Source organism: Phaethon lepturus, unplaced genomic scaffold, assembly GCF_000687285.1.
Source record: "Phaethon lepturus isolate BGI_N335 unplaced genomic scaffold, ASM68728v1 scaffold7393, whole genome shotgun sequence".
Lineage (NCBI taxonomy): Eukaryota > Metazoa > Chordata > Aves > Phaethontiformes > Phaethontidae > Phaethon > Phaethon lepturus.
Window position 1 is genome coordinate 1 of NW_010531449.1, and position 23,822 is coordinate 23,822.

Below are 23,822 nucleotides of genomic sequence, written 5' to 3' on the forward strand. Positions count from 1 at the left end.
CGCCGCCCAACAGCTACCCGCCGGCCGAGAGCTTTTCGCAGTCTGCCAAGAGCTCCTCGCAGCCCGAGAGCTGCCCGCAACCCAAGAGCTACCCGCCACCCGCTGAGAGTTACCCGCCCGCCGAGAGCTACCTGCCGCCTGACAGCTACGCGCCACCCGCCGGCTGGGACCCGCCGACCTACGCAGAACGACCGCAGGGCCCGCACGCTGGTGAGGGGTGCAGGGGAATTCGTCTCTCGGGCCCGTGGACTCCTTCCCGTCCCTCACCGGTGGAGACCCTGGGGCTGTCCCTAACCCTTGGGGGGCGGAGGACTCCTCCTCCCTCCGAGCATGTGTCCGTGCTGGTTATGCAGCCCTGGCTTGTCTCTCCCCCAGGCCCTTCCTCACCACAACAGGCCAACCGAGGTAGCGTGGGATGTGTTTTACGAGCTGCATGTATAACTGGGTCTTTTTTTTTTTTTCTTTTGTGAAGGTGCAAATGGCGCTTTTTCCCAGAAATGGCAAGGCGAGCAAGCGCCTGGGTTCAGTAAACGTTTTCCAGAAGAAAATAACAAGCCAAAGGTATTGACTGGGGTCACTAGCACAAGAAAGCCATGGACATGTTGGAGTGGGTCCAGAGGAGGGCCACAAAAATGATCTGAGGGATGGGACACCTTTCCTGTGAAGAAAAACTGAGAAAGCTGGGGTTTTTGAGCCTGGAGAAGAGAAGGCTCCGGGGAGACCTTACTGCAGCCTTTCAGTACTTAAAGGGGGCCTATAGGCAAGATGGGGACAGACTTTTTAGCAGGGCCTGTTGCAGTAGGTTTTAAACCAAAAGAGGGTAGGTCTAGACTAGATACAAGGAAGAAATTTTTTATTATGAGGGTGGTGAAGCACTGGCACAGGTTGCCCAGAGAGGTGGTAGATGCCCCATCCCTGGCAACGTTCAAGGTCAGGTTGGACGGGGCTCTTGAGTAAGGTGATCTAGTTGAAGATGTCCCTGTTCATTGCAGGGGGTTGGACTAGATGACCTCTAGAGGTCACAACCTTTAGAGGTCCCTTCCAACCCAAAGATTCTATGAAGGTGTTTTACACCTAATTAAAAATGGGACTATCTTGTAACTGCAATCTTGAGATGATGTTGTCTTTTTTTTTTCTTCCCCCCAGACCAAAAAGAAAAAGGAGCCAGTTTTCTCTCATTATTGTGATACCTGTGACCGTGGCTATAAAAACCAGGAGAAGTATGATGAACATATTTCACAACATAAACAGGTTGATGAGTTTGGATTGTTTTATTTACACTTCGATTTTTAACTTTATGCCTGATAAGTAGTTAGCTGTACTCACTTTTTGAATGGAAGACTTAGTGAAGAGATTCCAGAGCTACAAAAAGTGTTAGTAGGGTATTTTTTCTGAACGCTGTGTGTAAGGGAGGTCTCAGTTGTATTTTTTTTTTAATTGTTGAAGTAATTTTAATGTCTTTATTGTGAAGTGTTGCTAGGTCACCCCAGTGGTAGGAATTAATTCATTGACATCAGTATAGCATGTAAAATTTTTATGTGAAAAGACTATGTTGAAAACTTATTTTAAAAAATCTACTCCTTTACTGCAAAGAAGTGTCAAAATTTGAAATTAGGGGTCTTGCAAATCTTACTCTTAGGTTAACTTTACGTTATCTCCAATTATCAGATATGCTGGCTTCACTGGTTATTCTAAAATGAGATGAAATTTAAAAGTACATTATTCCTTTTTACTGTGTTTACAATCACATTTGTTTTGAAACTGGGTAGCTTAAGGGTTCTGTATAACTAATTGTACAGGCATTTGCCACTGAGTTTGTTTGAAGTGTGCTCGAATGCTTGTTTATGATTTGTTTGTTCAACTTGGTGTGTCTTAAGTTTATCCCCTTGTCTTGCAGTGCACAGAAGAAGGTTGCAATTTCAGCGCACATGAGAAGATAGTGCAGATACACTGGAAGAATGTAGGTATCTTTCTGGGCCCAAAATATGAGTCTATGCAATCTTTACTGTAGTCCCCTTGCCCATTCTTCAGATGCTTGCTTTCATCCTTCTGGAAGGAAAACATATCACCATATCACCTGAGTAGAATCTATTGTAAGACAATATTGTGGATGAAAATATATTGAATACTATGGTGGGTTTTTTTAATGGATTCATTTTGTAATCGCTGTGTGTGGTCTCAACATTTTTGGGGATGAAAATAGTATATGATACTATTATAGCTGACGGAATGATGCTTTTTTTTTTCCTTTCCATGTGGGTTTTTTCCTTCACCTTTTAAACACCTATGAAATACTTTTTTTCCTTAGGCACATGCACCTGGTGCTAAAAGAATAAAATTAGATAGTCCAGAAGAGATTGCTAGATGGAGAGAAGAAAGAAAAAAGTGAGTAAGACTTGTGACCTATGAATTTGTTTTACTGTTTTTTTTTTCCCTGTGTGATCATTAGATGACAGCTGAAAGGCAGCAGCAGCAGCAGCGTGTGCTTGCTGCTGCTGTTCCTTTGGCTCTGCAAAGCTGCTGTGGTAGTGGTTTGTGTCGGAAGGCCTGAGCCAGGAGCATGCAAGCTGCAGAGACTGTAATCATTTGGATGATTATAATAGAAGGCAAGATATCAACTGAGAAGCAAATACCTTTCCCAGATGTTTGATTTGGTACCCTGGGTTGGGTGAATGACTCATTCTTTTTAGGCTGATTATGGAGACATTTTAGGTCGGAAATGCATGGTTTTTCTTGGTGGTTTTTTAATAGCTAAGAAACCTGTACAAACTATTGTACTGACTATAATTGTAATGCATCCTGCTGTGTGCAAACTTCCGCACCTTAAGTTGTCCCAGTAGACCCCAAAAGGGAGTTTTCCTAATTTCTAAGAACTTGCTGCATTGCTTGACACTTTCCTACTGAAAGAGAAGAGAATCCATGAAGGATGCTGTCTCACGTAGTCTAACTCACATTGGACCTAGGGTGCAAGGTAAAGTTTCCATGTAAGCAGTATTTCTCCTTCTGTGATGTGAGGTGGTACAACTTTTTTTTTTGTTGACCAGCATTGAAGTGTTTACAAATTTACACTGTACTTTTGTAGACCTTATCCCACTGATTATTTTTTTTTCCTCAGAGTTGAGCAGATTAAAATCTACCCTTTTCCAGCAGGTGAAGGATGCTGCAGGCTTTCCTCACTTCTGTTCCTGACTTAGAATATAGTCTTGTGAGTGATCAGTACATGGTTTTTGTTTCTGTGAGTGACATTGCTATATGCCGAGTGGGATGTGATAAAAAAATTTAATTTCAAGATGTGGTGAGCTAGGACAGTATACTAGTTGCCTGTTTTTGGTGTTTTGGGGTTTTTTTAATTGAAAATAAACCCAGTTGTCTGATGAATCCAGCCTGCATTTATGTCAGAAAGCAATGTTAATGCATTCTTGCTTTGAACCTGAATTCACTTAAGTTTTTTCACAGTGGCTTTGTAAAAAAAAAAGAAAAATGGATCGAATGTATGGTAGGAGTTTTTTTATTTTATCATCTCCTATCACATTTTGCTGTATTGAGAAGCAAAATTTCTCCCCATGTAAGTTCATCCCTGAAAGTTTTAACTTCTCTTTGGACATGGTTTCAGCTTTTTCTGCAAATTTGAGAGAGGCAAAGGGAACTCTTATCACTATGTCAGCACATCACAGCAGTCAACTCTTGCACCTGCTCTTCATTTTTTACAAATGAAGATAATCTGTAGATTCCTCTTTTTAAAAATGGCTCTTGTCGATACAGAAACAAAAACAAAAGAAAAGTTTATTTTCTCCCATGTTTAAAATTCCATAGTCAACCAGACAAAAATTGCTTGTGATCTTGTGGAAGTACAAGTTTGGTGTTAGATTAGCTTTGGTTCCAAGGTTTCCTGTTACTCAAAATATACTTGAGGGATTGGTTTTTATTTGCTTTCAGTCTATATATTGCTGTCCTTTTTTTGTGGTGTTTTTTTTGTTCCCCCAGTGGTGATACTTAACCATGTCTTTATTACTTACAATATGAAGTGCTAACAGGGCTAGCATAACCCAAAATGTCCTTAGATTTGTCTGTCTGGTGGCCTACACTTAATTTTCTAACAGTAGCTCCAAGGAAAAACATCAATACTTGTGTGCAGAGTCTCTGATACTCATTTGCAGCTTTTCATACACTTTTCTGTTTTGGTAGGCGTTTGGGCAAGTTCCTGTCTAGTGGCTGATGCTAAGGTTTAAGTGTGGAAATGATGTTTGAGATGTGTATGTCAGTATGTGCTCTACTGTATACTAGAACATTAGGGAAGCAGGATTTGAATGTTCAATCACGTTTTAGATACTGTTTGCTTGAGGAATGGGTGCTGCAAGTCAAAGCAGCATTTATCTATAGTTAATTGTAAGGATGATACTCTGCCTGAGGTTGTTTTTGCTGAGTTTCTAGAGAATCTCATGGTGGATACTGTTGATTTTTTACAGATTAATAGAATTTGGCTGTGGTACAACATTGCTGAAAGCCTTTGTTCACTGCAGTACAGTAAAATCAATGGAAATAAAGTCTTGTAGTCACATCCACCAACCAAAAAAGGCAATATGGGATTAGGACCTTCTAAACCAAGGCCGCTAGATGGAGTAGTGCTGTGGTTTATTTTGTACTTCAGTCTTTCTGTAGGCATGTTGTTTAGCTATAATGGATGGGTGTAGAATGACTACCCAGGTGGCTTTTGCTACTCTTTGTACAGCAAGGAAGCTGTACTAACATACTTTGTTTTTTTTTTTTAATTAAAAATTAAAAAAAAGAGAAATCCAGCTGAAACCTTTGTGAAGCATTAACTGGGTTGCCAGCAAAGCATCAGTTTAATACTGAAGGTCTGTTGTTGACTCACAGTAAACATTGCATTGTACAGAAAAAAAGGACACCAGAGGGAGTCTGAGCTATTAGGCAGTTTTGGTTCATGGTAACAGGAAAAAGCCTTTTCCTTTCTAAAAGCTCCAGTCAGAGCTAAGAATGAATCTTTTTAGGTTGTTAGTGGTTTGTTTCTAATTAGATTGCAGTGATTTAACATGTGTGTTTCCATGCTGCATCCCTAACATTCCTGTCTTGCTTTTTCTTTCAGCTGCTATAAATAATTACTTACAGAGTTGAGATTTTTCTTCTTAATTAGCTGCTGTGTTGCTCAGTTGTGTATCCTGCTTAAAACCTTTTAGAAAGAGCCTGTGTTTGAAGTGCAGTCTTACAGAGGGAAGAGAAGGGGGAGAGCTGGTATGGCACGAGTATCTCTGGATGAAGTATGCTGGGTTGGAATGCAGTTTTCCTGTCTGATTCTGTACAATGCCCTGTTCATTGCTGCAGCCTTCATGTCTCTGCTTACCTAAAAGACACTCTAATGGTTTGTGGCCTGTTGAACCTGCTGAGCCAGGCAATCCAATTAAGCGAACAGCAATAGAGATAAAGTTCCACTGGATCTCGGGGTTTCCCTATGTTTTGTGGACAGATGGTTGTGAAGTCTGACATCAACTTTGGTGGTTACAGTTACTTTTCTTTTTTTGATTTGTCCTGTCCCTTCCAAGTGTTGAGAAATGTGCAGTTTTCAGCATATTTTTTCTTAAACACAAGCTTAAAGGGAATTATCCACAGTGAATTTCCTTAATGTGTTAGAATGTATTGCTGTCTTCCCAAGTGAGATCTGGGTCCTGCTAGCCCCTCTGTTTCTAACCAACTCTTCTTTAGCAAAGGTTATTAGAAATCATGTTGCAAGGCTGCTCTGGTGTTAAAGTGAATTGGTAAACTTACTTTTTCTCAGATCCTAATATAACATTGGAGGATTTTCTTGATCTTGTGTGTTCCTTGTAAATTCTTGCCCTCCTCTCCCTGTTTCTTTAATCTTTTAGGAGTTTTTTGTTCAGTTAGGGATTGACTGCTGTATTTCTTGGAATACATCTCACAGGCTGAGCATGTGCTTAATGAAGGCCAGTACTGTCAACCACACCACCTGTAATTAATTTGTGGTTCTCTAGTTGAATAATGATAATCCTAGAGTAGCTTGGAATCCTCCCTGATGTTGCATTCATAGTAGTTAAGTATGTAATAAATAAAATAGTTTCTTAGCACCTGCTAAAATTAGAGAAGATGAAGCAAAGTAGAAGGAATGTGTTGGTAGATCAAGGTAAACATAGATACAATAAAGTTGACTCTGAACTGCAGGATTAACAATAAAACTGCCTCAGCATATAGTAAAATCACACTAGAGATGCAATGCCTGATAAAATGCCTGAGAGTCTGAAACCAAGATTTTATCAGCTCTCTGTTGGGCCATCTTCGTTCCCTTTGGACTATCCATGTCCCCTTTGCTGTTGGTTGTGCATATGCAGTCAAGACCAGCTCAAGAAATTATTGAGACAAGTTGATCATAGTGCTGTACCTATAAAGATGATAAACTTGTATAGCTCTCGACTCAGAAATTAATTGTGTAAAACTGCTATAGAAACAGACATTGGCAGAGCTCTGTTTCCACGGCTTGCTAAGAGCTAGTTTAGTCTGATGTTTATGTAAGCAAGATAGAGTATGCTGGCCTATAAAACATGTATGACTCTGGCTAGTGCACTCATTTATTGGGGAAAAAAAATGTATTCAGTAATTCATTAAGGCACACATCTTGGTGAATATGCTCAGTGTCACCATTGCCTGTCTCTGGAAGCTTAGGGTATCCTTTACCTGCATGACACTTCATTGGTGTATATGTAATTTACTCATCTTAACACCAGAAAACTGGTTTTCAGGCTATCCTAACAATTTATACTGAAAAACTTACAGTTTGGGTTATAGAAGTGTCTACAGCTAGAAGCTGCAGCTGCTATGAAATGGGGCTTCCTTCTTGGGCAGTACTGGCTCCTTCATGAAATCTGCTGTACCAGACTATCACATCCCGGTTTAACTCCCTCTCTTACAGTAAATGCTTAGGTTCCTAAAGCCTTTGTGGTGACTGATGAAGCTGTCTGTACGTTGGGGTGGGTGGGTAGCCTTGGTCCGTGCCTCTTTGGTCCACTTGCTCCTTGTAGGGACAACTGGGGTTGACTTGTCCAGGTCCCACCAAGACCCACTGGTGAGCTTAGCCCAGCCTCATCATCGCACAGCAGAGCACGTGGGGAGGAGTGAACCCAATCTACCTTGTACTGAGGCTGGTGACCTGCGGACTTGAATGTCTAGAGCTTACTGCCTACCAAGTCCTAAGCTGAAAGAATAAACTAGCAGATGCTCATTTGCCCATTCTGAATGAAATGAAACACACTGCACATGTGCTGTCAAAATAGATATATTTTCTGCACAAAGTAAAGGCAGTGGATAAAATGCTATGTAACGTTTGAGAAGAGCTGGAGAAAATAGACACAGCCACTATGGGTGCCTTCAGATGTGCTTTTGGAGGCATACTTGGACTTATGACTTGAGCTCTCTTTAGCTGTTAGTTACTGCTTGTGTCAACTGGAAGGGTGGTGTAAGAGAAATCTGTCTGTCTTGGCAAGAAATCGAACTGAAAGCATTCGTGGAGTCCATTACGGTGGCTTGGTGGAGGGAGTGGTAACTCATAGGAATGAAAGTGGGAGGCAGTCACGTCTCAAATCATGTTGTGAGAGCGTGTCTGAATATGTCCTTAATCAGCATAACTACAGGAGCACTTTGAAGACTTCTTTGCTCCAGGATTAAGGGTCTTCCCTTACGTTTGTTTCTTTTAAAAGAAATTTCTATAACAAGCTTGGGGCTCTTTCGAGCATAACTATTTATTTTATAGCTCTCTCCCCTCCTGTGAGCCCTAGTCATGTGAAGGAAATCACCTTATCCTAAAACTGTGGAGAGGTGCCGAGCACAGGGGTCTCTGTCAATGTGAAGCTCTTGAGACTAAATAATTCATTGCACGCTTGGTGTGTGCTCGGACTGTTACAACATGGATGAATAAATGTAGCTGATGGGGGAAGAGTGGAGATAAAACATCACGTCCCTATGCTTACTTGAGCTGTATGGCAGATTTCTGGGAGAAATCCAATGAAAATAGTCATTGACAGCTCATGTTCAAGTCCTCTTAAACAGGACAAATTTTGTAATGTGTTTAGGTGTGTCTCATAGGAAATGCTTCTCGTCTTTTTCCCTTGGTATGTAGTTGAAGCTGTCTTGCATCAGTGTGACGCTTAACATTCATGTTGTAAAAGAGGGAAGATGCATGTGATAAGATTAAATATTTAAAGAAAGATACGTGTCCTTTTTGATAGCTATATATAGTGAGTAGCTGTTTGTCGTTACTCCGTTTTAATAGACTTATCAAATATTTATATTTTGCATTTCTGTCCAGAAGCTGGTGGGGGTGCGTGTGTGTTTCCCAGTTGCCACCTTTATCTCAAAGCACTGGGATTTAGCTAACTAATGTTTATAGAGCAACCCAGCATAGCCATTTTTGGGCTTTGACGGTAATTTGCAGCAGGCCTTGCATGTTGGAACCAGCGTGGCGTTCGTCTGCGGGGAAGGATGGGGAGGGAGGAGGAGAATGGAAGAGAGGGAGAGTCTGGGAGATGGTTGTAACAGTGGATTTGTTTTGATCTGCATGACTTAGCAATTTTTCTTGGAAGCTGGAAGAAAAAAGGGGCAGTAATTTTGGTGAAATAGAGGTCAGTGTGCAAGCACAATACTGAATATTACTTGAGAGGAAACTTGTGTGCTTTTCCTTAACTATCACTTTAAATGAATCTTGTGCACCCAGGAGCTGCTCTTATAACTTCTTTTTTTTGTATTACAAGAACTCAGCAGTTGGTTTGCTAAAGGCATGTTGTACGTTTTAAGATCCTTCAAGTACTCTAATTGAAGCACCAGAAAAATAACACTGCAGGACTAAATTGTGCTGTTATGTGTAGGGACAGGCAGAGGGTCCGTAAGCATGACTGGACTGTTTTTCAGTAGCCTGTTTGATGGTTTGGTAAACCTAATGATGCCAATTTAGTAGTGGTTTTTTTTTTTTTTGTCTGAGTATGTAAGCATAAATGCACTCAGGTTTCTTCCCTTTTTAAGGAGGAAACAGTCTGTTAAACTAACATGAAATGTTTCAAAAATCTATTATGTTTTTAGAGGTTGCTGGTTTGGTAAAGGGTGAATTGACAAAGTACACTTAATCATTTAAGAATCAGTGGTGTTGTAAATTTTTTTTCTTCTAGAAATTTTCCTACATCGGCAAACATTGAAAGGAAGAAGGCGGTGCAGATGCAGAAGGAAGAAAGGGGGGAAGTGCTGACTACCCAACAGTTCGGGTAAGTGGTTTGAAACAAACTTGTTACTTTCCCCCTAATGAGTTCAGAAGTATGCTCTCTTACTGTGGTGTCCCAGCACTTAGTGCCTTTACAGTACACATGATCTAGCTGCCCTTTAACAGAGGACAGGTCATTTGACAAACTGCAGATGTAGTGCTCCTTTGTTTACAGTGCTTCAAAGTCCACTTCAGTTAAATTAAACAATAATTGTATTAGAAATCTGAGGTTTTGTGCTGAATTCTGCACTCTGGCTTGTTTGAGAAAACCACATTTTAGTGGCCATTCATTAAATCAGCATAACCTGGGTCTCTGAATAAGAAATAATGGGGACGGAAGTCATGCAACATAATAAATCCACATGGTCTAATCCTTTAATGCCTGGAGATGGCCAAGAGAGATTTTATGAGTGGATTTGGCTTCTTACTCTCTCCTTTCAGATGATAAATATTCCTTCCCTCTTCACTTGATTATTGATTTAACTTTATTTTCATAGCTTAAGTAGTGCTACTTCTTTCTTCTACCCTCCATCATCTATCTATCTGCTACCTTTGTTCTGGGTCTAATACTTAATCTTGTTGGGTTTTTAGCTGTTCTCTCCCTTACATTGTGAATTACTTTCCCATATGATCTTTTTTCTTTTTGCCTTCCTGCAGTGTCAGTGTTATGTGGAACCAGCTAACTTCATTAGCTCTACTTTAGGGCCTTGTGGGAAGACTTAAGAAGTGTTATAATGATCCATGCCCCCAGAATAACACTTGTTCAAATGGAAATGACTGAGTTGGAATGCAGGAGAAGACCCACTTCTATGGGGCTCTTGCTAAATCACACGATGCTGCATGGAAGTGAGAGTGGAGCTTGTCTGCTTTTTTTTTTTTTTAAATAGGGAACACTAAGCAAAATAAAACTTGCATCATGGTAATGTGGTTGAACTAGTGCAAAATAGGGTTCAGGCCAGGCTAATGCGATTTGTTCAACAGTGACAGTGCAAATTACTTTGGTGCACCATGTGCTGACCCAACATTTACCCACCCCTTCCACCCAGTTGCATTTTGTGACTTTGGAAGGAAAGGTTCATAAAAGACTAAAGTACAAACTTCCTTCGAAAGATATAAAGTTGCAGAAGTGCTTTGGACCCGAAGAACCAAACGTGGGCATTGAGACTAAAGCCGCAAACATACAGAATTATGTTTGGAGGTTCTTACCAGCAAAGATGAGTTTTGCTTGTCACAGTAACAAACTCTTTGGTGTCTACAGGTTTATTCGGTAACTGTTGCGGCTGCGAGTTGGGTATATTGTGTAGTCTTAAATGTCCATCAGCAATTCCATACTTATCTATTACATGTGTTAGTAATTTTATACCTGGAACATTTTTTGGGGAAAAACAAAGCCCTCAAAACTCATGGTTGTTTGCTCTTTGATTTCACTTAGTGACTTTTAACTCTTGTTGGTTTTAGAAATTCTATTCTTTTTTCCTCTCCCTTCCCTGAACTGCTAGCACTATAGACTTGATGAACTGTCCAAAAAGCTGTTGTTTCTGCTATGTATATCAACAATAAAGATTCTGGAATTAGTGCTTATCAGGCAAATTTACTGATGCATGAGGCAAAAATAGAATACAGCTTGTTCTCTGCAAGCTGTACTATTAAAGCAAATAGCTAAGCAAGATTTAGAAGGGATTAGATACTTAACACTTCTATGGCGCTTTCCATTTGTGGTTCTCTGAAGTGCTTTACAACTGCTAATTCTCAGCATCCCCGCCTGTGAGATTAGAGATGCAGAAGGACCACTTTGGCAGTCTGTGTGGTGTCTTGCAACAGCTGATTAATAGCGCATGGCTCTTTATCCCCTCTGAATGGGAAGTGAAGAGTACATCTTTCATGAGGGGAAGGCAGGTGCCAGGCTGATGTTTGTTGGGATATGTTTGTGACCTTGGGGTTTCTTTCTGGCTGTTTGAGGCCCCAGGGAAATCAGGATGTTGTTTTTAACCCTTGGTCAAGGACAACACCTCTAATTGAGCCTATATTTGCTCAATATCTTCTAGGTTATACAACATTCTGAATTTAGAGCCTGGTTGTACAAATTCAGAAATGTAGTTCTCTGTCGAGATAGGAGTTAAATTATGGGACCTAATATTAGCCTCCTTTTGAGGATGAGAGACTGATGCACAGGAAGGTGGTGGCTTGCCTCTTGTGCCACAGGAGCACTGTGGTGGATGATGTTATCGGCACTGAGCAATCAGTGTTAGACACTGTCATGAAACGACTGGAGAATGAAATGAAGTATGTTTTGTTGTGATGTAAAGCCATTTTGAATGTTATTGCAGGCCCTGTTCTCCTCTCAAGAAGGACTTAATTAGGCTAGAAAGGTATGGAAGAGAGGAATGTTGGTAATGGGAACGTTTCTGTACAAGCAAAGAAGTTGGGTGGCTTGGAAGGACTGTATGATGGAGGTCTAGAAAAATTGCATAGGTGGTAAGAGGTGACTAGAATGCAGTTATACACAGTTTCTTGTAACTCAAGAAGGATGGAGGCACCAAATGACCATTTTAGACATCAGAATGAAGTCAAACCAAAAGAAGTCCTTTTTCACAAAATATTAATGCCTTCCTGCAAGATTTCAGGGATGCCAGACATTCACGCAGCATCCCACAGCGTGAGACACAAAACCTTCAGTGTCTTGGGAAGAGTAGTCAGAGAGCGTCTCTAAGTGGTACACTGCTGAAAAGTAGGCAATGAGAAAGGTGACCATTCGCCCTGGTTTTTATGCTCTTTTTTCTATTCCTCACATGTTCCACTGTCTGCTTGTCAGTGACAAGGTTCCAGGGTAGTAATATACATATGAGACTCTGCATGCAGGTGCATGACTCTAGACCCAGGGAGCAGTTTCAGGAAGGAGCTCTTGCCCAAGTATGATATTACATGATTGACTAGGAATAACAGCACCTCTGCCATGCTGTAAGTGAGGCTAAGGGAGAGAGTACAGAGTAAAACGAACCATGGGGCTCATTCAAGACTGTAGATCTTATATGTCTTTTGTGGTTGTTATGTACTGATGATTAGCTGCAGTCTTGTTTTGCTGAATTGTTTCAGGAAGCTTATGTTGTCACTTCTATAACTGCTTTTCTGTCTGGGTCACACCTCTTCTTGTACCTGTAGACTTTGACGAGAGTTTGTTAGGCTCTCCAGGTACCTTCCTATAAACATGTTTTGTGTTTATAGGATAACGTGGAAGATGGATGTCAAGTTATGAAAAAGATGAATGTCATGTTAGCTGGAGGCAGGAGTAGGCAGTTATTGCAATTGATGGTGTGAGATGGCTGAATGGATTTAGTGCAGCAAGATCCTTCTCTGAGCTGTAACTGGAAGAAGGAGACTTCAGCAGTGGAAGTTTGCTTATAGCTGTATAGATGATTCCTTTTAATTCCATGTTCCCCCTGTTTTTAAATGACTTCACTGATTAAGCATAGGGGATATTCATTGGCTTTGTAAGGTGAAATGAAAACTATGTCCTCACACTGCAGATGATCAAGAAACTTGCTTAGTCCTCGTACCCATTGCCTTGTCAAAAGATAAAACTTACGAACTTCAGACTCTTCATTTCGGTTCCAGCTTGGTGTCACTGCCCTGCCAATGAGATGAGCTGTGACTACCTGTCTGGTCTGTCACAGCATGTTAGCTGAGCTGGAGTAAGCCCTGGAATCATGCTGTGTTGCTGAACCCTAAATGTGGGCCTGAACTGTTTGGTTATGTCAGTTGATTTTATTCTCATAGCTTGTCATTTGTATGAACTTTGTGTTTCTATTCTCCAGCAAAATGAAGGGAATGTGGAAACCTCCAGAAAATGGAGAGAGGTTTGGGCAGCAAGGAAGACAGAAGAGAAGGCAAAGGCGCCCTTTCTGGAAGAAATTTAGGAAAAATAATGATGATTATAATGTACATAGAACTCAAAATGAAGCCAACGAACCAGAAAACAGCATGTGTGAAAAGGAACATGAAAAACAGTGTGCTTTGGCAGCTCAGCCATGCACGAAGGACATGGACCCTCTTAGTCTTCTGGCAAACAATGACATTGGTAAGATGAAGGAACTTGGAGAATTTTTGTTTTAAGTAGTGCTGCTGAAAAGATTACTGAACTTTTGTGGAACTAGAAACTTCTGGGGGGAACTGGGGATTTAGAAAAACACGTAAACTCTGTCCTTGGTTGAAAGAGGGATAACTAGGAATGTTTAAAATGGGATAACTTTCTCTTAGTAGAAGATTGATGCAAGGCTTTATAGTATGCTTGGAGAGGAATACTGGGGAGCCTGTTATCGTCTTCTCATTGTTACGAACCAAAAAAAGCCCAGGATTGCTTTACTGTGGCTACAGTGGGGTCAACAAGGTCTTAAAGCTTAAAGGTAGTCCAACATCCATGCGACTAAAACTTGAACTTAGAAATTCCTTTTAAATAGAAATTTCTGTAGAGAGAAATCCTGATTTAGGACATGGTCTTCTAAGAAAATTTCCAGTGTGATTATTGTGAAATGTGGGTTAGTGGTTTATCTAAAGGAAATGGGGTAAATCTTGCATTTCGGAGAGCTTCTGGCCTAGTAGGGTTGGCCTGTTACGGAGGAAACTTAGTAGTCTAGAAGTCTTTGAGATACGTGTGTGTGTTGGACTGAATTCATGTCCACATGTGCTGGTAGTAGCTAAAACTAGTAGACTTGGCTGAGATACAGTTTGGAAAGAAGCTGAAATACAAAGTCATTGAAGAGGAGGAAAATCTGATTTGGAAAGGCTGACACAAGAATGTTGAAGGTACTACTAGCATGAAGCACTTCTAAATAAGTTTGCTTGTAAGCCAAGTTGATCGTATTATAAACACACAGGGAAGATCTAGCAGACTACTTCTATGTCTTTCTGATTTTTCTGTGAGAATTAGGAAGCATTAAATTTATTCTGTATCATAAAACAAAATGCTTAATCTGAAGAGGAGAAGAGGTTGGGAGAGAGGACATAGGAATGTCTTGGATTTGAAAAATATCCACGCTGGATATTACTTGTTTTAGCTTTGTATGTTTTAAAATACATTACTTGCTTTAAATCAATATTTAGCTAACAAACTTAAGAGGGTTTCTGGGCTCTTAATGGAGCACCTCAATTATATCTTTGTTTTAACCGGTACTTTACCGTAATGATCTTGTTTTACCTGTATTCTCCTGATTAGGAACGGGTTTTTGTCCAAAACGCTTGGCTGGGAAAGGCAGCAAAGGGAAAGTGGTTTGAGCCATAAGGAATTGGTGCTGTAGTAATTTAGGAAGAGGAGAGGAAAGGAATAGCATCTGAGTAGTGTTATGTTTAGATGCTGAAACTTTTGTTTACTGGTCAAAAAGTTTGTGTGCAATATTACGTGTTCTGCCATAAATACTGTGTGATAGCCTAAAGGACATGCACCAACTTAGGTTGCTAAACATGTAAAATAAGAAAATCTTTATAAAGCCAGAAGAAGAATAAAGTACTTAGACAATCAAATTATTTTTAAAGACTATTAAATATCCCTTTTTTGTTTTGAAATAACAGTATTTAGAATGTGAAAACAAATGGATTTCCTTGTATGAGTTAAGGGAATTATTTAAAATGTCAGCATTTGTCTTTTAAATCTAGTTTCTGCTATATTATCTAATTTACTCTTTATATTCTCCATATGTGGGTGTTTTCTGAAGTATAGCTGCTTAGTTTTTTTTGGTGAGCATGTTTTGTTTCCACATGCTGGCAGCAGTATAAACTCTCCAGATATGGCTATTTATAATGTAGTCAGCAGCAATGCAGTACTCTTAGAATACGGCATGTAAGCTGACTTAGTCTAGCTATTTTTAGCAGCAAGGCTAGAATGCATCCCCTGGAAAGATGTCTTACGCTGAGTTTTTCCTCTTGAAAACATAATCTTCAATTAGTGGGAACAAGAACACAGCATCCCTGTGCAATTTGTTTATTCCACTAATCTCTGCGTGTTGGGAAACCTAAGTATGCTTAAATATAACTCTATTTCCCCTCAGCATCTGTGTTTTACTTAATGATAAAAAGTCTAATTACATCAAAGTACAGCTAACTTCTGTTGTAATAGGTAGAAAAGGAATGTGGTACTTGCTTATAACACATTATTAAAACCAGTTGCAGTTTTTCATACTATTGAGAAATATAGTCATAACAAGTAATAACACACACAGTATAACTAAGTAGAATGAAAAAAAAAAATCATACACCTGAAGTCCATGATTTTACTGTATAGGTACATTTTGCTGAGTATTTAAACCTTTCTAACAGCAGCAGCCCGCTCTAGAGGGAATGTATTTTTTGCATAATGCGTTCCCTTAGTTCTGTTTAGTGGCTAGTTCCTTCAAAGCTAAGAAATTTAATAGGCAATGAGAAAACAGAATTTTCCTTTTGATTTATAAGTAGAAACAAGGTAAGATGATGCGTCTGTCAGGTGTAAAATGTTGAAGGATCTACTGATCAGAAACAGCCGGTTCTATTCTGTAGCGCATAATGCTTCCTCCAAACGGGTTACTCAAAGAAAAAATGTATCCCAGTAAACGTGTTTTCCTAATTTGCTAAAAAGCAAATTAAAAGTAATTCTTAAAAATTTAAAGAAAATAAAAAGAAGAGGCACGCACCCTCAGTATGCACTCAACATTTTGGATGAGATAGAAAAAAGCAGTAACGAATCAAAATAACTTGGAGTAAATGCAGTTTTTATAATTGCTTAAGTATATGCAGATGCTATGTATTCTCCATTAGAAAAATGCACTGATCATTACATGAGCTTCCAATGTAATTGAAAATTGGCATGATTACTAAACCAGTGAGAATCAACTTTTCTCAAAAAGACCTCAAATTAAAAAGACAGGTAAATAATTTAGATAAATACCTGCATATTTGTCTAAAAGTTGTTTTACCAAACAGCACGAGCTTCAATGAATCAAATTGCCAATTGTTAATGATATATTAGAAGAGAATAGAGCAACATTTGTTATTTCAAAAAAAGATCTCAAAAGTGTTTATTTCAGTAAAATCTTCTTAAGAAGCATGAGGCAGCTTTCCTGTGGGACAGGCTTAGACAGACAGGGGTTGGGAGAGAGGGCACAACTCTTTCTTTGTTAAAAGTATGATTGCAACCAGTCTTTTTCTAGGAGTCTCAAGAGGCTACTAGGTTTGCAAAATGTTTCTAGTAGTGTGTGTGTGTATATATGAAATCTGTATGCAGATATATTACTGAAAAGCCCTTCCTAATTTTCCTTCTAGCTCTAGCACTGTTCATCTGAGAGTCTTTCCAAGATTTTAATGCATTTAGATCCTTTGTTTCAAACTAAAGCCATCACAATTTTGCATGTTTATTTTTAGGAATCTTTTTCTGGTAGGGCTCTGTGTTCCTAGTATCCTCAATTTCAGCATTTTTCATCTGCTTGCTTCCTGTCTTCCCGGTATTCTCTTTTGGAGCAGTGCGAGACTGTAATACCTCGCTTACTTGTGCATGTCTGTAATGCTCTGTGGGGATTGAAGTATCAAATGGTTTGAAGTACTGCTGAATACCAATCATCTAATATGTAGCCTTGGTTTTCAGTGTCCCTTATGAGCTTTTTTACTATCCAAAAATTTATTTGCTCTTATATTCTCACTTTGAGCCTAATTCTCCCCCCACCCCCAACTGGCTTTTGAATCCTTTTCCCCCACCCTACACCTCCGCAGGACTAAATCCAGCAAGACTTCAAAACATATTATGAAATCCTCTCTCTCTCTTTACCTAGACTTGATAATAAAACCTATAATTATGTTTGGTAGGTGAAGAAAGAACCAGAAAGCCTAAGCTCTTGTTCAGGAAACTTTTTTTTTTTTGCTTCTGTAGCTTTGCTGGCAGGACTGTAAACCAGTGGTGAGATTACTTTGCCACTGAATGTCTGCAGAGGGTAGGCAAGTGTGGGGTTTTTTTATCAGTCCACAGTGTTGAACAATGGTGCTCAACATCCATCTTGTGTAGTGGTGAGATGGGGATTTAGCAGCAAGGCTGGCTGTTGGCACGCAGGAATATTGGGAAAAATTTCACTTGACTTTTCTCTCCCTGCAGAATCTGACAAGGACGAAGCAGTGCCTGAAGAGGGGAAGCTGGGATTGACTGTTGTTCCCAAGCAGGTCACCTCTGCCCTGAGTTCGTTGTCCGCCAACTACGGCAGCGCATCCGACAGCGAGCCTGAAGGTGCGTGGGAGTGCATCCCCTGCCCTTCTTCTCTCCCCTTCTTCCCTATGTCACTATGCTGGTGTGGACTGCAAGCAGTGTTAAGATCTGATCACAAATGACCCTTCTTTGGGAAGGATGGGGGGCTTCACCTCTTCTGTATTTGGTCCTTTGTCATCTCCCATCCAATTGTCCAGGTCCTGTTTACTTATAAATGCAGCATTTATGAGTGCAGTAGCCCAGCAGTAGCTCTTTACGGCTGCATCCTCAACTGCTGAAAGCTGCAGATTATCAGTGCCGGACAGAACCTACATAGTACTTACAACTTCTTGAGAAAAAACTTTTAAGAGAAATCAAAGGTGTTGCAGAAGAAAATACGACATGTGAGCTATGGTTTGTATTTAGCACAGATGTTAATGTAATGCTGTATCTCCAATGTAATATGGCTGTATCTCCAAAACACTTGGCTATAGAAATGCCTTTTGATTTCTGGCCTGTCTACCACTGCTGTAATTCAGACCTTTCTTGCACCTGTTGATTTTTAGGCTTATACAAGTAAGGAGAAGCTTGCAAAAGGTTATGCACAGGGCTGTTTTTGCAGTCTGTATACAGATCCTTTCCAGTTTGCTTTCAATGACAGTGTGTGCTAGTACTGGTGTAAGCCATGGATAAAAACAGGCTGGGAGGAGTAAAAGGATATGCCATTATTCTGCTTCTTTTGTTTCTCCATTCCTTCTTCCTCCCAGTTTTGAGCACTAACCCAGGTTACTGGGTAAGCCATTACTTGTTCCCAGTACGGTGATAGCTCCCAGTCTCGGAGGAGCACCTGGACAGAACGCAGCATTTGTGCTGACAGCCGGTGCACAGGCACGGTCTTGTCCACTTACCCTGGGCCACATCTAATGCTTTTTTTCTTCCTTCTCCCCATGACCCAGCCCTACAGCATACTTTACAAAGCCTCAAATGAAGTTTCCTGAAAGATTGAGTGGGTTTTTTTCTCCCCTCTTTGCTTGCCTTTTCTCAGCAGCATGTCCTGGGCTGAAGTGGGGGCATAAGATGTCTTTGGTTAGGGTGTATGTCATTGAATTTCCCAAGCCTTTTTTCCCCTAGTTGGGGGAAAAAAAGCAGCCTGTCTTCAGTCTTGCTTCAAATCATGTTTGAATAGTGCCAGGAAAAAGCTCTTATGCTCACCCTGTGAACTAATTTCCATGTCCTTAAGGGCTTTTTCCATAGAAGGCCCCTGGGTGTTGCAGGAAGACTTGAACTCTGTAGTACTTGGATTTTGTGCTTCTCTGAGTGTATGCATCAATGTATGGTAGAGAACTGCTGCTGCTCCTTGTTTGTGCAGATAGTCACTATGTCTAACTTGCCTACCCCAAGTTACAGAGAGCATCTAGCAGGCAGGGAATTGAACTTGGGCATCCTCTGCCCTAACTGTATCATGATTTTATCAGCAGCCAAATTTGCAGCAAGCTCTATTGTGAAGCAGAAACAATGTACTTTCTAGGTAATAATAAGGAAGAGGTTTGAAAATCTTGTTCAACTCTTACTGTTTCTATTTTTCTTTTTGTATTGCAGAATTTAAATATCTTGTTTTCTTTTCTGTGAATGTTTAGAGATTATTCTTTTATTTTAAAAGAAACCCCAAGCCAAACAAAATCCTCCCTTCCTCCAGTAAACCTTGAACATCTTCACATCAGGTTATGTGAGCAAGAATAGTACTAATGAACTGCCAGTGCATGGGGATATAAGCATGTTAAAGAGGCTTTTAAGTTTGAGATGAAAGTGTCTTCTTTTTCTTTAAGAAATCCCTGTCAAGACTGCAACAAAAGCTGAGGAAAACCAGGCTGCGCTCAGAAATACACCTCAAACTACTTCTGTTCCGTGGAGTCGAAACCTGAATCAAAAACGTCCAGAATATGCAGGCACAACGTTAAGAAGCTCAAATTCAAATGCACGCCCCCCCAGAGGGCCTGATAACTGGGGCAAGAAAGCATTGCCTGTCCTTCTGAAGCGCCGTCCAACTCTGCTGGAAATGGTAATAGTCTTGGTGCTAAAATAATGCCTCCTATACAAGAGTAGCGCTATTTGTGAGCGGTTGCCCTCTTCCCTGTGGGAAGTTAGAGCAGTCTGTTAGCAAAGGTCCTGTCTTAAAATAGCGAAGTGAGCATTTCACTCGGAGAAAGTGTAGGTGCTTAAATAGATGAATAGAAATACCCTGATATACATTCAGATAATGACTGACTTTGGTGAGGAAGAGATGGCAACTTAATCATGTGCCTAACATGAGCTGCACAAAGAACGAAACCTGTATTCCTCCTTCTCACCTCCTTGTGGTAGTATCCAGTAGGTTTTGTTTGTATGTGATCCCATCAGACTTATTCTGATCTTCCTCCCTTTCTTACTGGCTTTGCTATTCAGTACACTACTTTTATCAGATGCAGGCAAAGAGATCTTGTTGATAAGGGTGTTGGTGACTTAAACTAGAGTGGTGTTGAGCTGCAATCTGCACATGCATGGGTTTCTTCTCTGTAGGTGTGTGTAGGCCAGTCTGAGGAAGTGGTACATTGAAGAGCAGACTGATGTCTCGGAAGGGTAAAAAGAGGTTTGTAGGAGTGGGTCCAAGGTGTTACGATTCTGTTCTCAGTAGCAATGCAAAGCATCCTATTTGAAAGCTTGCTGACTTTCTTTAGTATAAAGAAACTTTGAAGCTTTTATTGCATTTAGTACTCAAAAGCAGTATCACATAGGTAGACTACCCTTGTGATTCTGTAAATAGCCTGCATAAAGTTCCCCTGTTAAAGGAAAACTTGCTGTGGGCAGAGCACAGGAGAAACAATATGACTGACATAAGGGCTCTGAAACAGTACAGGATATGTAGGCAAGAGATACCTGATAAGCCACATCCCAAGCTGCAGATGTGTGAGAAATCCCTTGATAGTCCTTTTAGTGCGTACTACCGTTGCTGCCAAGAATTGAAACTCCTAGTGACTGAAAAGGAAGTGTTTGCCCTTTGTGTAGCTCCCTAAGCATGCAGTTGTCTTTATCTCTTGTACTTCAAAGTTGCTGGTGATCAAAGCAGTGAGTACTCTGGAAAAAAGTCATATGAAGTCCTACATGCTGAGAGAAGCTGGCAGAACATTGGAAGCCTGAATTGTAGCTTGCCAATATAGTCCATTTTTTAAATTGTATTTTGGTAGGGTTTTTTTCCTTTTAATGTTGCTCAAAACTGTTGTTAAAGGATGTGTACTGTGTCTGTGAGTCAAGGAGGAGTGCCTGAGATTTGCAGGTAGGCTTCCGCTGTCAGAAATGGTCAGTGTATAAAAACCTTGAGGAAGCAAAGCTGAAACTTTAGTGAGTCGCTGCTGAGAATTTATCCAAAAGGTAAGGAAGAGAGATTGCTAAGAAGATGTTGTATCCCTGAAATTATGCTTTTAAAAAAATAGAAGGGGAGGTAGGAGAATAGCTGCAGATGTCTGTTGGCACTCATTCGGCAGTGTGCTTGGGCACTATTAAAACGTGTTTATTGTAGCCATGCAAACAGTAATGTGTGTTTAGCTATTCTGTATGCTGACAAAATAAAAAGCCTGTGTAGCATCACTCCACTGATACCCATCCCTGCATTAAAAACTGTAATAACAAATATACAGTCTTTGATAGGGTGATGGTGCATCCCATCTGTGCCTCTATTTGGCCATTTGGGAATTCAGCAGTTTCTCCCAGTCCAGCAAAGAGAACATCACTATGCTCTCCCTTCCCTGCCCTAATGTGCCTCTCTTAGTTCAGACAGGAGGTTTCTGAAGGCCCATTTTAGGTGTCAGCTGCTTGTAACACCTCTTGGTAACTAGTCTAAATAGAAATATGCACACTTTAAAGTGGCTGGCTAAACTACTGTTGAAACTTATAACAACAACAAAGCTTCTCTGCGATGTAACAAGCCAAATTTAGCTAGGGTGTGTAATACAGATCTCCTGCAAATGATCAGGTAGCTACAGATTTAGCCACTTGCTTTAAACTTGTTTGTTCAGAGTACTAGTTCAGCTGACACAATGACAAAAGGTCCTTCAGCATTCTGGCTGGTTTGTGGTTTGTTTCGGTTTTTTTTAATACCAAAAAGAACTTTAGTGAGATTAAAGGAGATGAGGGAGGCCTCTAGGACTTGGATTAAGCTATTAGATTTAGGTTGGTGGATTATAGCCCAAACCAGTTACTGCTGTTTAATTCCATAGTCTGGTATCTGTTGAAACATGCCCTTTCCTTGTATTTTTAAGTACCTTTTACTTAGAGGGGTTTTCCAATTAAAAATGCATGGCATATTAAATTACAGATACAGTATAACCCAGACAGTGTAAAAGATGCTAATAGACTTGCTATCCTGAGGTGTTAATCTGGGTATACAGTCAGATAATTGGGGGGGAAATTCCTGGTATATAGGTATATTCTGTGATGTTCTATACCACCTGAGGAAACTGAGACTGACAGCTTAATCCAAAAGATTCCGTCAGAATTGTCACTTGTTCTACCTGCCCTAGTGCATTCATGGGGCTAAATGAGTAATGCTTAAGCATGTGCACTTTGGGCATGTGTGGTTTTTTTTCATCCATTTCAGTGGTACAGTTATGTCCGAGTAACATAGTGAATCGTGGCCATTATGAGCCTCTGTCATTGTAAAAGTGTTGTTTGACGACCAACCGGCACTGGTCTAGCAGCTTGCTGCTGCCCAGAAGGGCAGCTCCCTACTTGCCAACTCTTCTTTGCATACCTGGTCTTACCTCTTCTTCTCTGTTATGCTGGGCCTTTTGCTCACCCTGGTTAGTTTTTGACAACCCCCCAGAAAAAAAAAACCACCACAAACCAACAAAGCCCACCCAGAAGGCCCCACTGCTTGCTGCTAATTGTCAGGTTTGTTTTCTCCTGGCTGGTAAGTTGAACCAATGCAGTAAGGGGTCTGATCAGCGTGGGCTGGTGTGAGGGCAGAGGGGACAGCAAGCCTTTAGATCTCCCAGTCCAGCAAGCTGTGCGGTAGCGCTGTCAAACACGCTCACCGGCCCTGCCAAAGCCCCAGTCAGTCGGTGGGAAAGCACCCAGTATGGGAATATGTGGCTTTCCTGCTCTGTCTCTGGTAAGGCAGTCTCCTGCTCTGTGTGTCCAGGACTCATATGAGAGCGCCAACTATTTAAATTCAGAGATGCTCAGAATTGCTGAGTAGAGATGTACATCTTGCTAGGCTTGTATCAGCTACAGAGCAACAGAGAGGAATGTGCATCATCTTCTCTTCTTTCTTTCTTTCCAGTTACTGGCCCAGGACATCCGACACGAAAGGAATGTGATTTTGCAGTGTGTTCGATACCTCATCCGAAATAACCTGTTTGGACTTCATTTTAAAACAGAACCACAAGCTGAAACAGAGACTGAACAGTCCTCTACAACTGCAACTACAGCAGAGTCTTTGACGGACAAACTAGATGAATCTAATTGTTCTTGTAGCTCTGACCTTCAGTTAGCAGGAGGAGAAGATGATGCATTATTAATAGCCCAGAGTGAGAAAGCACCTGTGGATCAGACTTCACAGATGGCTCACTTGGCAGATGAGGACACATGGGAAACCCCATCAATTCAGTGTGAAGAAGCACTGTAGATGTCGTCTTTTGTGGACAATAAAGCAAAGGCACACCTTTTCTACCTGACTGATGCTTTTTGAAAGTCATCAGTATAACAAAATAATCATTAAAGTACATATTGAAAGCTGTTAAAACTACTTTTCTACTCTGTTCTGCCCAAGATGGCCATTTCCTTGTGAAAACAGCATCCATGTTGAGTAATTGTGTTTCCCGATGGCAGAAAGGCAGCAGTGACACAGAGTATGACCTTCCCTAGAGTAGGTGTGGATCCCCACTTTCGAGCTTCAGAGCTCTGAATGTTTTACCTCATTACGAAATGTGTGTCAGTCCATCACCAGAGCTAAGTAGTGTTGTGGTAGGATGGATCTTCCTCATGTGACATCATGGTCTGGCATGTCTGGGAGTATCTGAGTGTCCAGAAGTATTTCAGTGTACTTTTGAAATGCTAGGTCACTGCATTATTTTTCCCCAGCTGTTATTTGGTAGAATATATCCAATGTAAATGTAATGTATCAGTATAAAAAGAAGAAATTAAATGGAAGATATAACTGACCTGGCTGTAAAAGTAATGCTTGTACCAGGAGTTTCCTCCTCTCTGAACTAATTTGTTAATTGAGTAGAGAAATGGAAATAAGGGTGCAGACTGATGCAAGAAGCCTTTTAAAAATACTAAATAAATAAAGATACAATACTACTAACTGCTTGCATCAATGCTAGG

At 40.6% G+C, this 23,822-nt stretch overlaps 1 protein-coding gene across 1 annotated transcript; it reads left to right on the forward strand.

The window, feature by feature from the left end:
• Positions 1-62: 62 nt before the first annotated feature.
• NUFIP1 (nuclear fragile X mental retardation protein interacting protein 1) lies at positions 63-23,121 on the forward strand (the record flags this gene model as incomplete). The annotated part of the gene is made up of 10 exons (XM_010284583.1): positions 63-210; positions 473-561; positions 1,147-1,251; positions 1,898-1,960; positions 2,309-2,385; positions 9,183-9,275; positions 13,084-13,346; positions 17,376-17,504; positions 19,289-19,521; positions 22,777-23,121. Coding segments are annotated over 10 exons (1,545 nt in total), but the record flags the coding sequence as incomplete, so codon positions are not given.
• Positions 23,122-23,822: the final 701 nt, after the last annotated feature.